At 39.3% G+C, this 12,868-nt stretch overlaps 1 protein-coding gene across 2 annotated transcripts; it reads right to left on the reverse strand.

Moving 5' to 3' along the window:
- Window positions 1-2,947: 2,947 nt before the first annotated feature.
- LOC133961944 (MFS-type transporter SLC18B1-like) lies at window positions 2,948-11,167 on the reverse strand. 2 transcript variants are annotated; one of them, XM_062397356.1, is made up of 14 exons: window positions 10,976-11,167; window positions 10,698-10,825; window positions 8,366-8,461; window positions 8,202-8,275; window positions 7,962-8,109; window positions 7,587-7,743; window positions 7,357-7,493; window positions 7,164-7,265; window positions 6,983-7,074; window positions 6,402-6,497; window positions 6,232-6,306; window positions 6,025-6,118; window positions 5,495-5,541; window positions 2,948-5,392 (listed from the first exon to the last, which is right to left on the reverse strand). In XM_062397356.1, the coding sequence occupies exons 1-14, from the start codon at window positions 11,004-11,006 to the stop codon at window positions 5,335-5,337; spliced, it is 1,335 nt and encodes a 444-aa protein (XP_062253340.1). In that variant the 5' UTR covers window positions 11,007-11,167; the 3' UTR covers window positions 2,948-5,334. The 2 variants fall into 2 exon arrangements, with proteins under 2 accessions (XP_062253340.1, XP_062253341.1); XM_062397357.1 differs by lacking the exon at window positions 10,976-11,167 and adding an exon at window positions 9,024-9,189 and having other exon boundaries at window positions 10,698-10,799.
- Window positions 11,168-12,868: the final 1,701 nt, after the last annotated feature.

Raw genomic sequence — 12,868 nt, forward strand, 5'->3', positions numbered from 1 at the left:
ATGAATGAATAAAAACTGGATCAGCTGCAAGCTGCTGGGTCAAAAGAGGATGGTGACACTTACCCAAACACAATGGTGCAGCCCGACGACACAAACAGTCCTGCAATGAGCATAAACTTTGCACCAATTTGGACGATCTGAGGCGACAAAGAATTTGTTTCAGTTACTCTGCAGCACGTTGCACTGAAAATAACACAATGTGATAAGAAATGATGGCATATACTCACATATCTTCCCAATATCAGTGAACCCAATAAATTGCAGACAGCGTAGCAACCAAATATGAGGCAGACGACTGTTTGACTCGCTTCACCGCCTGCGTAGACAACATATTTGTGCAGTGTCTTCAACAGGTCTCAGGAGGAATGATTATCGCACACAACGCTATGACAACGATCAGAAAAGTTAAGTGAAGGTGAGATCATTAAAGGTGACATATTATGCCCATTTTACTACAGTTGATATGGTTCCTTGGGGTCTTAATGAAATGTCTGTAACATATTTTGGTCAAAATACCACAAGGATCATTTAAAACAGAACCTTTTTACTCTGACTAAAACAGCCCTCCTGAGATTGACCTGTTTTGAGTGCCCCACCCCCCTCAGCCCCGGTGAGCCTGGCTGTGAGAGCCCCAGCTCCCCAGCGCAGCCCTGCAGTGGGAGCAGTGGGAGCTGGGGCAGCAGCAGCATCCTTCCACATTGTTGAATCAACGTTTAGAGGTGTCCCGGGGTCCCTTGTTTATGCTGCCACTTAAATGTCTGACGGGTAGCAGCAGCGACCTAACCGGGCCGGTGGAGCCCGGCTAGCGTTAGCTCGCCGTGTAGCGAGACTCCCTACATGGGCATGGTGTGACTATGACGTTTATTTCGGTCGTAATCTATTTCGACGCACTCTAGCGTATCGTTTCTGACATAGAGGACCCACAACAAATTGCGGGAGTTGTTTTTTTCCAGAGTTTTGGGGACAGTAGACATGCCAGATACCCAAATTAACGTGTAGAAGCACTACAAAAGTGGAATTTTCATAATATGTCCCCTTTGAGACATGAAAGACAAAAGAAAAGTAGCAAATTCACATGTTTTTGTCAGAAATTGGTTAAAAATAACTGATTGTTAAAGTAGCTGTCGTTTTGTTTTTTTAAATGACTTGTCAACAGTATGGAACTCAGTGGAGTTCATACCTTTCCACCAAGGCCCAAAAGTCTCCTTATTTAACCACAACTCTAGATCTTAACATTTATTTGGATCTGCACCAAATTTCCCACACTCATAAATATCATGCCTGTAATTTTAATTTATTTTGTCATCATCCATGTATTTTTCTCTGAGAATTCAACGAAAATGTTGAAAAATCTTGCTAATCTTGATAATAAATGTTGAATATGCAGTTGTAAACGCGTGTGTCTTATGTCATGTGCTAATCAGATATCATTAAACCTGCTGACTGTGCATATCTGGCAACAGAATAACAGCTAAATGCAAATGCATGTAGAGCAAGAAAAGAAAGAAATCATACTTCATAAAAGTACCAGAACATTATTTTGGAATAAACTGAACTTTATGACTGATTTAAGAAAATCCAACAGACAATGTGCACATCAAATACAGTAAATATGATCTAAATCTTTTCTGATCTGTTGCAGTATTAATCTGAGAGATTAACAGCTTTATGAGTTAAATAAAAGATATTCATGAAGAAGAAAGCTGTGATGACCTGTTTGCTTCCATCTTACCTCTTACCAAGGACGTAAAATTACGTCCTTGATTTGTATACACATTATATAGAGACACACACACACACACACACACACACACACACACACACACACACACACACACACACACACAAACAAACAGATCAATGTAAACAGCAATGTATGTAGTTAAGTATGTGAGTGTTTGCATGTGTGCATGTATTGTGTGTGTGTGTGTGTGTTTGTTTGAATGTATAGATAGATTGATAGATAGATAGATAGATAGATAGATAGATAGATAGATAGATAGATAGATAGATAGATAGATAGATAGCAATCGTGCCCCTTGTGTAATTAAGTATTTTCAGGATGACCCTGTGGTGAAGCAACTGATTTCATCTTATGAGAGCTCCTGGAACCTGAGTCCAGCTGTGAAGCAACTTTTCTCTGATCCTGTCTTTGTTCATATCAAAGCATAATCATTTTATTTGATGTGTTTGTGTGGAAGAAACAGTCTGGGGAAACATTTACCTATTGTCGAAAGAAAAGAATCAGTAAAAGAGAAGTACTCCAGATATATTTCTACAATGTGTGCATAAAGGTGAATTTATGTATTACTCGTAAAGAGAAAAGTTGTCTTTTTCCAGAACTACCACGCTGCCCACCTGATCCCTTTATTACCGCACAACAAACAGTCTGAAGCAGGAATCCTGTGCTGTGGGCTTCTGGGATCGTCAACATTGTACATCACAGAGTAAAAAAGCACAACAACCAAAACAACTGGAACAATAGAGTTTTTTTTATTACATTATGCTCAGCCTATAGGTCCTTGTCAACCTATGGTCATAACATTTTTGTTTCCTTCACAAAATAAGAGAGAAATAAATAGTCAGGCAACCCGCTATTCTTTCGGCAGTATTGCTGAAAACTGACACACACCATCGCTGACGTCTGCATGGGATGAAAAGCTCTTAAATGAAAACTCTACGCACCCAAAACCTTTCTTGTGCCTCCCTCAAAATACTTTCTTTAAGATAACCTTCTAATGTCCTGACATTCCCAAGTGTGTTTCTTTTTACATTAGCACCAATTCCACATGAATCTCATACTAGCTGTTGGTCTTATCAATTGATGGATAAGTTGTATTAAATACCATTGCAAGTTTATTGTTCTCGTGCTTATTTTCCACAACTGTAACATCAACAAAAAAATCCATGTTACAGTAAATGAAAATAGAAAAATGATTGAAAGTAGCAACATATAAGCACATTTATTTCTCTGCATGTAATAATGATGTCAGGTCACTTATTAAACACACAGTGCAAGCAGCGCTATATTTTCTTTTGCAAGTACAACATTTCTATGTAGGTAACATCACAGCACACAAGCTCTATCTAAAGCAGCACTGACTTCCAAGGAGGCAAAACTACTGTACTTCACATTCAAATAGAGATTTCAAGCAGCATCATAAACGCCCCATGAAAACAACACAGAGCCGGTCCGGAGAGACCGACAGAGAGAATCTCAATCGTAACAGTCTGTTCTGTTTGGGGATGAGATCTTTGTTCGACCATTTTATACCATTTTTCCTGACTGGCTTTGTTTTGGACAAGCACATTCAACTTTGTTTGGCACATGTAGATTCACTATTCACCACTTCTGACAATTTCCATTGTAATGGGAGGTTGGATAAAGAAATTGTGTTCAAAATAATTTGTGAATTGGGATTTTCAGTATTGTGGCTAAAATAATCTGTATTTAATATGTACTTCATAGAAGTGACATGGATAGAACATATATGAGCTATGGGTTACTGCAACCAGTTAGCCCTGTTGAACTGAGGTTAGATGCATAGTTGCAACTTATACAATCAAATATATGTATATCAGTATATTGTCTAATACAAGTTCAACAGAAAAATGGATTTGAAAAAATAAATAAAAATACAATGTGTATTCAAACAGAAATAACAACAGGGTTATACTCCCTTTAAAACACTATTCTTAATTTACTTACTTGTTATAGTCAAATTGTCGCTGCACCTTAAAAATGTACTTTTTTTATGTATTTACTCCACAAATGTACATTAAATGATTAATGATTTGTCATGCATCAAGATTAACTAAGTATTTAAAAAGTAGGAGGATGTCTTAAACCCTGGAGGCTTTAAAGTAACTTTAAGTACTTAGATCACTTTTTATCCAACGATAGTGAGTATTTTCTAATTCCAGTAAATACAATTTGAAGTTTAAATACATTCAGATGATAATCTTTTCTGATGCAATGTGGTCTGTGGCAGGTACAGCCCCACACTGAGAGGTGCACAGGAACAAACACAGCAGCTTCTTTTGGATTCTTCTGCAACAACACAAAATAAATCTTTTCACTTCAGCCTATGAGTCACGTTGGCCAAGGCCACAGCAAATGCCTGCACTGCTGAGAAGGGATACTGGAAATCCAAGATGTAGGCGTTGCCATCGATCCGCCCGAACTGCATCACCTAAAAAGTGACAGAACATTTCCTGAAAGCGCTTAACAACCAACACATTAACAATTTTAGTGATTAATCTACAACTAATTAAAATGTAATCATCAAATAATGCACTCATTATCTTCTTGAGTATCATTATATGTGATAAAAAAAACGGAAAAATATTGATAGCACTTTCAAATTGAGATAGTTAAATGTCATTTGTTACCAAAAAAAAAATCTATTGGTATTACTCAAAGTTACTGATTTGATTTGTGTCTCATCAGTTAAAGTATATTTTTGGGTTGGTCGAACATTTTTCTTTAGTCATCGAGCCTGTGTACATACAAGACAAAGGAAATCGGCAAAATATTGAAAGGTAATTATGCTTTGAAAAAAAAAAAAAGTTGTAGAAAAAAATATTCTACACCTATAAAAATACAGATTACTCATATCCACATGATTGTTTCTCTCTTTCCAAATGATTTGTTTGTAAAGCCACATTTTTTAGATATATAAATATAAAAAAAGCTTATTCAAAATTTTCTGTTTATTTCAAAATGGTTTTAAAGAATTTCTTACATAAATACATTTATTCTTGTTTGCATTTTAGTTTATCCGTCAACAGCACCGTGAGATATAAAAAATTATATTGCAATCTATATGACGTTAAAGTGTATATCATGTTAGCTGACAGATCTCTTCAAAGACGTTACAAACATGGTTCTTCTCCTTCATGTCAGTGGTTATGTGGCCACATGTCTTGAAATCCAAGACATGTGATTTAGAAAACTAAGATGGTTAATTGAGCCGGGCTGCAGAACAAAAAGCAAATCTACTTTGGGTTGGAATGTGGTTGACTAATAATTGTTAGTGATACATTCATCCACAGGGTAATTTGAACGGCAGCATGAAATCATTATCATTTAAAGTGAATCTGCTTTGTTTCATGGTTTTTATAGAACCTAACTATAAAACAATATACTATTATATAAAAAACAAGCACAACAGAAAATATTTCTACAACCCAAGTAAAAATCATGACAATCTCTGCAAAAGAATCTCATAATAATAAAAAATCAATTTGATTAACTGGCCGATGGACACAAGGATGAAACATTAGGCTCTGGTTGTGTTCATTTTAGCGACCGCCCCTGTGTTTGTGAGGCTCTCATTCATTCAAGAGAGGAGTGATCTCATCCGTTTGTCTGCTCCCATCTTCTGAAACCCTTTAATTCAAGAAGGAGATGAAGAATTAAAACCCTGTACGTTCAAATAAAGTTCCAAATATTATTCACTATTTAAATATAACATCATAGATTAAAGATTACCTTTGTTGTGGTCGTTGAACGAGATAATACACAGCGAGGAGAAAGGCCTGAGGGAAGAGCAGACAGAGTTTCATGTGATCAGCTGCTGAGAAGGAAGAATCACAACCCTCTTTCTTTACCGATCCTTAAGCCCTGAGCCATTTACAGGCATGTCGGTGTTTTATCTTGAATTAAAAGAAACAGTGTCTTTTAAGAGATCTGTCATCCAACATAATTAACAGTTCTAACTTAATATAGATTGCACTGTAATCAGTTATATCTTATGGTCCTGTTGATGAATAAATTAAAATGCAAATACATTGTTTCTGCATTGGTCATTATGGGAAAGAAAAAGTTCTCACATTTGCAAAAACATAAATACAAATTCCTCTATTATCAGTTACATCAGTCCGGCTCTAGTTCTTGTGGACATTGTGATAAAATACAAACTGGGTATTTTGAAATCCAATCAGTTTTAAAGATATAATTAGTTTGTATTGTTTATATGTTTCCTCACATAAGTCTTCATGTAAACACAAACTGACACTTACTGCCATAAACGTCAGGCCTCCTTGGATGGCAGCCGCCCACTGGAAGTTCAGGTGCTGAGTGAGAAGACCACCGACTACTGGGCCATAAAACATCCTTTCAAAACAAAACAAATGCACACTTTGAAATATAAACCACAACATTTAAAAACCAAAAGGAAAGTACGCAGAAATTGCTTTAGAATGTCGGTAGAAATCACTAAAACTCACCCAAATGACCAAACTGCACTAAACAGCCCAGACACCATTCCAAGAGTACTTAGTCCTTCTTGAAATCCATTTTCACTGCAAAGTAAAATCATTTGGAACATGCATTACCTTGCATTAGGTAGGAAAAAACACCAGGTCACAAATGTAGGTTCACATGTGAAGCCACTTACTATGCACATGTGATGATCTCGGGGAACGTGGGGAGTGTAGTAATGCCCAGAGAAAACCCAATGACACAGAGCATGAGCACCAGTAGCCACAGCTGACTGGGAAAACAGCACACAAACCAGTTCATGTCATTAACCTACAAGAAGACATTCATGAAATATGCTGCAACTCCCCCACAGCCGCCGACGGAGAAAGTTCGTACATCGTAGAAAAGAGTGTCACAGTATTTCAGTAGTTAATATATTCCTCTTCCTTATGCTGGTTTAGCTTAGCATGCAGACGCAGGAAGCCTGATTTCTACAATAAATACATTTCATATTCATATTTCAGATTAGGGCTAGGTTGATTGGAGACTCTGAGTTGAATTGGTTTGGTCCAATGGTTGGTTGGCCCTGAGAAACACTGGCGACCTGTCAAGGACGTGGGTTAGGGTTAGCCGTAAGCTAACAATCTCCTGTCCATAGGCTCAGACATGAGATAGTTCTGAGCTCTGCATCTAACTCTGGAAGAGAAAGCGGATAAACGCATGTCAGACTTTGATCCAACTAAGGATTGTTAAGTTCCACCTGTGGCCCATGTTCACCTCTGGATGTGAAGGAAAGGAACAGGGGCGAGGAAACAGAACCCGACTGCTGTGGCCACACCTCCCGCCACCATGAACGAGCTCCTCGTGGCCTGATGAACACACACACACACACAGGAATATTACTTTTGTTTAAAATGATACATTAAATTACACTTTAGGATGTTGAACTCATACTCACCGGATATTTATCAGTGAGATAACCCATTACCGGCGATGCCAGACAGTACGGCAACGAATAACCAAGCAAGATGAGTCCCACGTAGCCGGGCGACAGACCAAACTAAGTACATTAGGTAGGAAACTTTTTTCATAACACACACAACATCTTTACAACTGCAGAAAAGGGACTTTACTGGAAGGAAGAAACTTACCGTCTCAATGGCAAACAAGGACAACGTGGCGTCCAAGAAACCCAAACCTGCACTTAGTGTGAATATCACAAAGCAGATGAGGACTATTTTCACTTGGGAGAGAAGCCGAAAGAAGGAATCCTTTGAGGGGTCTGCGTCTGCGGAGAGAAGAGCAGTTCATGGTTTTAATTTAAATGTCTTAAAAACGTTCCAGTAATTGGTGCAGATGGGTGAACTCTTAAAGCTGCTACCTATGGTTGGTAAGATGTAAATGTTGAAAGGAACCATGAGCAACAGGAAACCTCCGAGCAACATGAAAGGGACCTCATATCCAAACAACTGATAGAGCCACCCTCCCAGTGGAGGCCCCAGAATGAGACCAAGTCCTGCGAAAATCTCCAAACTACCCTGAGGAGAGACAAAGGAAGAATTACACACAGTGCAATCAATATACAGAAGCAAACATGACACCTGTCCGTCAAAAGATTTCATATTTTTACTTTTCACGTTACCGGAGAAAAAGAGAACTCCAAAACATCAACCCTGACCATAAGGCTTTTATTGTTTCGCTCATGATGCTTATGTCCAAATTACATACCAGACAGACATGGGTTCTCTGCACTCACCAAAACAGTCGCCACATTGTGTGGGAATATTTTTGCTGAAACCGCAAAAGAGGAGGTCATGGCGGCGGCGAAGCCCACGGCGTCGATGGACCTCACTACAAAGCACAGGGTGATGAAGGCAGGTCCTGCAGGAGCCCGGTCGAGCAGTCTGAGAGAGAGACGAGCGGCTGACGAGGAATGAATGAATCAAGACTGGATCAGCTGCAAGCTGCTGGGTCAAAAGAGGGTGGTGACACTTACCCAAACACAATGGTGCAGCCCGACGACACAAACAGTCCTGCAATGAGCATAAACTTTGCACCAATTTGGACGATCTGAGGCAACAAAGAATTTGTGACAGTTACTCTGCAGCACGTTGCCCTGAAAATGACACAATGTGATAAGAAATGATGGCATATACTCACATATCTTCCCATTATCAATGAACCAAACAAATTGATGATGGCGTAGCAGCCGAATATGAGGCCAATGACTGTTTGACTGGCTCCTTTCTTCACCGCCTGCGTAGACAACGTATTTGTGTATTTGTCTTCAACAGGTCTCAATAGGAATGATTATCACACACAACGCTATAACAACCAAGGAAGAATGTGCCTCAGTCCATATCCACCAAGGCCCTGCAGTCTCCCAATGAAACCACATTTAAATTCACTGGAATCCGATTTTTATTCAGATCTGTACCAGCAACCAACCAATTGTTTTCATCATCAATGATCAGCGATCAGATTGATTACATTCTTGATTCACTGATCATTGTTTGGTCTAAAAAGCTCAAGGAAAAAGTTAAGAAAAAACATTAAGACATGAAAGACTAAAGAAAAGCAGCAATTTATCACATATTTTTGCTTGAAGTTGGTTCAAAGTAACTGATTGTTAAAATAGCTGTCAATTCATTTTCTTATTTTAGTTGACTAATCAACTAGTTTGGAACTCAGTTGAGTTCATACCTTTCCAGCAAGGCCCAAAAGTCTCCTTCTTAGACCACATTTAAATTCAGGAGATCTGAATTTTTTATCTGGATCTGCACCAAATTTCCAAAACTCATAAATATTATATATATACCTGGATATTTGTTGCTGTTGTCAACATCCATGTATTATTCTCTGAGAATTCAACAAAAATGTTGAAAGATCCCACAATGTTAAAGAAAGTGAAGACAAAAATTCCAGGTTCACACCATAATGTAATGAATGGCTTCGTCCCGGGGTCATGAGCAGAAATCGGTAACCTAGTTTTTGCACAATCCAAAGCAGAAACAAATAATTAACAGAAACAAAAAACTAAGTTCAAATGTCTTCCATGTAATGGGGGCTGAATCAGACAATACATGTTGAATATGCAGAGTTAAATAAAGTTGTGGTATTATTGTTGGACCAGTGTCTTATGTCACGTGCTGATCAGGTATCATTAAACCTGTGACTGACACGTCTCTGCAGCGAGCAACGCAGAGACGATCATTCACGCGCCTGCAGGGAGACCTCCACGTGTGACACATCATTCACACACACATTCATTCACTCCACACAGAGTTATTAAAGGGGATTAGTGGAGGTTGTCTGCTTGGTGAGTTTTCACGATGCCTTGTTTGTATATCATATCATTGGCTGTGTCTACAGGGGGCGTGGCTCTCGGCTCCACTCTCACTGTGCCAAACATTCTGCAGGCGAAGATAAGCATCGGTTCAAAGCTCCCTCCGCCCAATGCAGTGCTGGACGCGAATATTTACAACTCTGATCATGTGTATCAGCTGGAGTGTCATATAGTTTACAACAAGCCATTGTGCAATCAAATCTTACACAAAAACAGAAAATGTCAAAACTGGATTTGATTGTGTTCCCAATGTCCACATGTACAACTCCTGAAGACACCACGACACTTGACGACTGAGAACCAACGCACACATTTCCTGTATTTGTCTTGTGTTGTCGTCCCCCATTAACACAATATCTCAAACACGTGGGGGAAAGGTCAACATTGTGTATATTTCAATGCAGATATCAGGCGTGAACTGTTCATAGTGGTTGTGTTGCTTTTGTTTGATTAACTTGTGTAAGGTTTCTTTTAAACCTGCACTACAGGAAGTTGTCAATGTCAAATCAACTAAACTCTTCTTCCGTAATACTAATATTGCACATCGGATAATATAATTTATTTTACTGATAAATATAAAATTGGTGAAATTGCTTAATTTAGTTTATCAGTTACTTTTCAGCACATTTTTACGACACACCAATAACCAAATACCGTGATAAGTTTAGTTGCTATAATCGTGACACAACTTTTTCACACTGTTTCATCTCTATATTCTTTTACTTTCACGTTGTTTTAACTCTGCATCACTTGGACTTTACATGTCAGTTGCAATTCTGCCAACATAATAACATGTAAATGTTAATATATGTAAAACAAGAAAAGAAAGAAACCATACTTTACAACAAGCACCAGGAGAATATTTTGGAATAAACTGAACTTTATGACTGATTTAAGAAAATCAAACACAGACAATGTGCAAATCAAAGACAGGAAATATGATTTAAATCTGTTTTTATCTGCTGCAGTATTACACTTTGGTATTGTTGGTCAAACTCTCATGACCTAGTTGTATGATTGTTGACTAACCACCAGTGTGTATTAATGTTTAACTACCCATGAGGGATTATTGTTGTATAGTTCACCACAGCTTTATGAGTTCAATAAAAGATATCCATGAATGAAAACCGGTTGCTTCCATCTTACCTCAGTGGGGAAGAAGGGGCCTAATATGGAGTAACACATCATCGAGCTGAAGTTCACGGATGCCATGGATATTAAAGTGAGGAGCTGCCTCCTCGTCATGCGGCTGGAGGGAGCGCGTGTCGGCTCCTCTGGCGGGACACAGAACACACAGGTGAGTTCACTATCATCTCACACTGGAGGACACGGGGGACAGCTCAGGCTGAAGGGGAACTCAGCTGCTGATGTTTGTTTTATGGATCGTTACTCTGAGACAAACTGTTGAGAAGAAGCTCACCGACCTGTTTGCTGGGGGTCCTCGACCGCTTCCATTGTGACTCCTCTGGGCCTCGGGTGAAAGGTGAGATGATGAGGTTCTTCACATGACGGAGGAGAAGAATCTGTCCGCTCCGCTACAGACCTCCGAGTCACAGACAGGGTCCCGAGTGACTGGGAGCTCCGCCATGAAGTCAAGTCAACAGCTGCACCCCTTCAGTCGCTAATCCACTCAAACATCCGTACACGCCTTCACAATAAGAGCCTCAGCTTCCGGTGGACATGTATAAACAGTCAACATTTGATAACAAGAAGTTAGTTCACATAACCATTATATTCAATCAGGACAAATCTTAACAATAATAACAATATATTTTATAATCAACTTTATTGAATCATTTCTAACAACAATAATCAATCGATTTAAATCGAGTCGAGTTCCTGCCTCACCACCGTGCCACCTGCAATACCAGTACTCGTATTTCCACCTCCAATGACACTGGTGCGACTGCTGTTACTGCTGCACTGTGTGCTTGTGTACATTGCAGTGGGCACCCTCTGCTGGCAGGACAGAGTTAATGCACTGTTAATTTTGCCTTAATGGGAAGGGTTCTTGAGCTTATCATCATCTGCAGCACTTTCAGTCCCACGTCCCTGCGGTCAGGGTAAGGAGGGGGGTCTCCACTTTGTATCGAGTATAAAGTCATTGTCATTCCTACAGGTCTCAGTAGGAATGATTATCGCACACAACGCTATGACAACGATCAAAATTGATTACATTCTTGAATCACTAATCATTGTTTGGTCTGAAAAGTTAAGTGAAGGTGAGATCATTAAAGGTGACATATTATGCCCATTTTAACACAGTTGATATGGTTCCTTGGGGTCTTAATGAAATGTCTGTAACATATTTTGGTCAAAATACCACAAGGATCATTTAAAACAGAACCTTTTACCCTGTCTAAAACAGCCCTCCTGAGATTGACCTGTTTTGAGTGCCCCACCCCCCTCAGCCCCGGTGAGCCTGGCTGTGAGAGCCCCAGCTCCCCAGCGCAGCCCTGCAGTGGGAGCAGTGGGAGCTGGGGCAGCAGCAGCATCCTTCCACATTGTTGAATCAACGTTTAGAGGTGTCCCGGGGTCCCTTGTTTATGCTGCCACTTAAATGTCTGACGGGTAGCAGCAGCGAGCTAACCGGGCCGGTGGAGCCCGGCTAGCGTTAGCTCAACATGTAGCGAGACTCCCTATATGGGCATGGTGTGACTGACGTTTATTTCGGTCATAATCCCATTCGATGCACTCTAGCGTATCGTTTCTGACATAGAGGACCCACAACAAATCGCGGGAGTAGTTTTTTTCCAGACTTTTGGGGACGGTAGACATGCCAGATACCCAAATTAACGTGTAGAAGCACTACAAAAGTGGAATTTTCATAATATGTCCCCTTTAAGTCATGAAAGACAAAGAAGGTGGCGAATTCACATGTTTTTGTCAGAAATTGGTTAAAAATAACTGATTGTTAAAGTAGCATTCGATTCATTTTATTTTTTCAAGTGACTTAACAGTATGGAACTCAGTGGAGTTCATACCTTTTCACCAAGGCCCAAAAGTCTCCTTATTTAACCACAACTCTAGATCTTAACATTTATTTGGATCTGCACCAAATTTCCCACACATAAATATCATGCCTGTAATTTTAATTTATTTTGTCATCATCCATGTATTATTATCTGAGAATTCAATGAAAATGTTGAAAAATCTCGCAACTAAATTAAAATGTACCTCTTACCAAGGATGTAAAATTACGTCCTTGATTTGTATACACACTATATAGAGACACAAACACACACAAACACACACATACACACACACACAAACAGAGCAATGTAAACAGCAATGTATGTAGTTAAGTATGTGAGTGT

This window comes from Platichthys flesus, chromosome 10, assembly GCF_949316205.1.
Source record: "Platichthys flesus chromosome 10, fPlaFle2.1, whole genome shotgun sequence".
Taxonomy (NCBI): domain Eukaryota; kingdom Metazoa; phylum Chordata; class Actinopteri; order Pleuronectiformes; family Pleuronectidae; genus Platichthys; species Platichthys flesus.

Excerpts from the sequence above, each read along its gene's own strand:
- LOC133961944 (XM_062397356.1), bottom strand. The coding sequence starts at position 11,006 with ATGGAAGCGGTCGAGGACCCCCAGCAAACAG. Across the intron at positions 8,110-8,201 it reads GGCTGCACCATTGTGTTTGG|ACTGCTCGACCGGGCTCCTG; the intron begins GTAAGTGTCACC and ends TCTCTCTCTCAG. Across the intron at positions 5,542-6,024 it reads GAGGCCTGACGTTTATGGCA|GCCTTTCTCCTCGCTGTGTA; the intron begins GTAAGTGTCAGT and ends CTCTTCCCTCAG.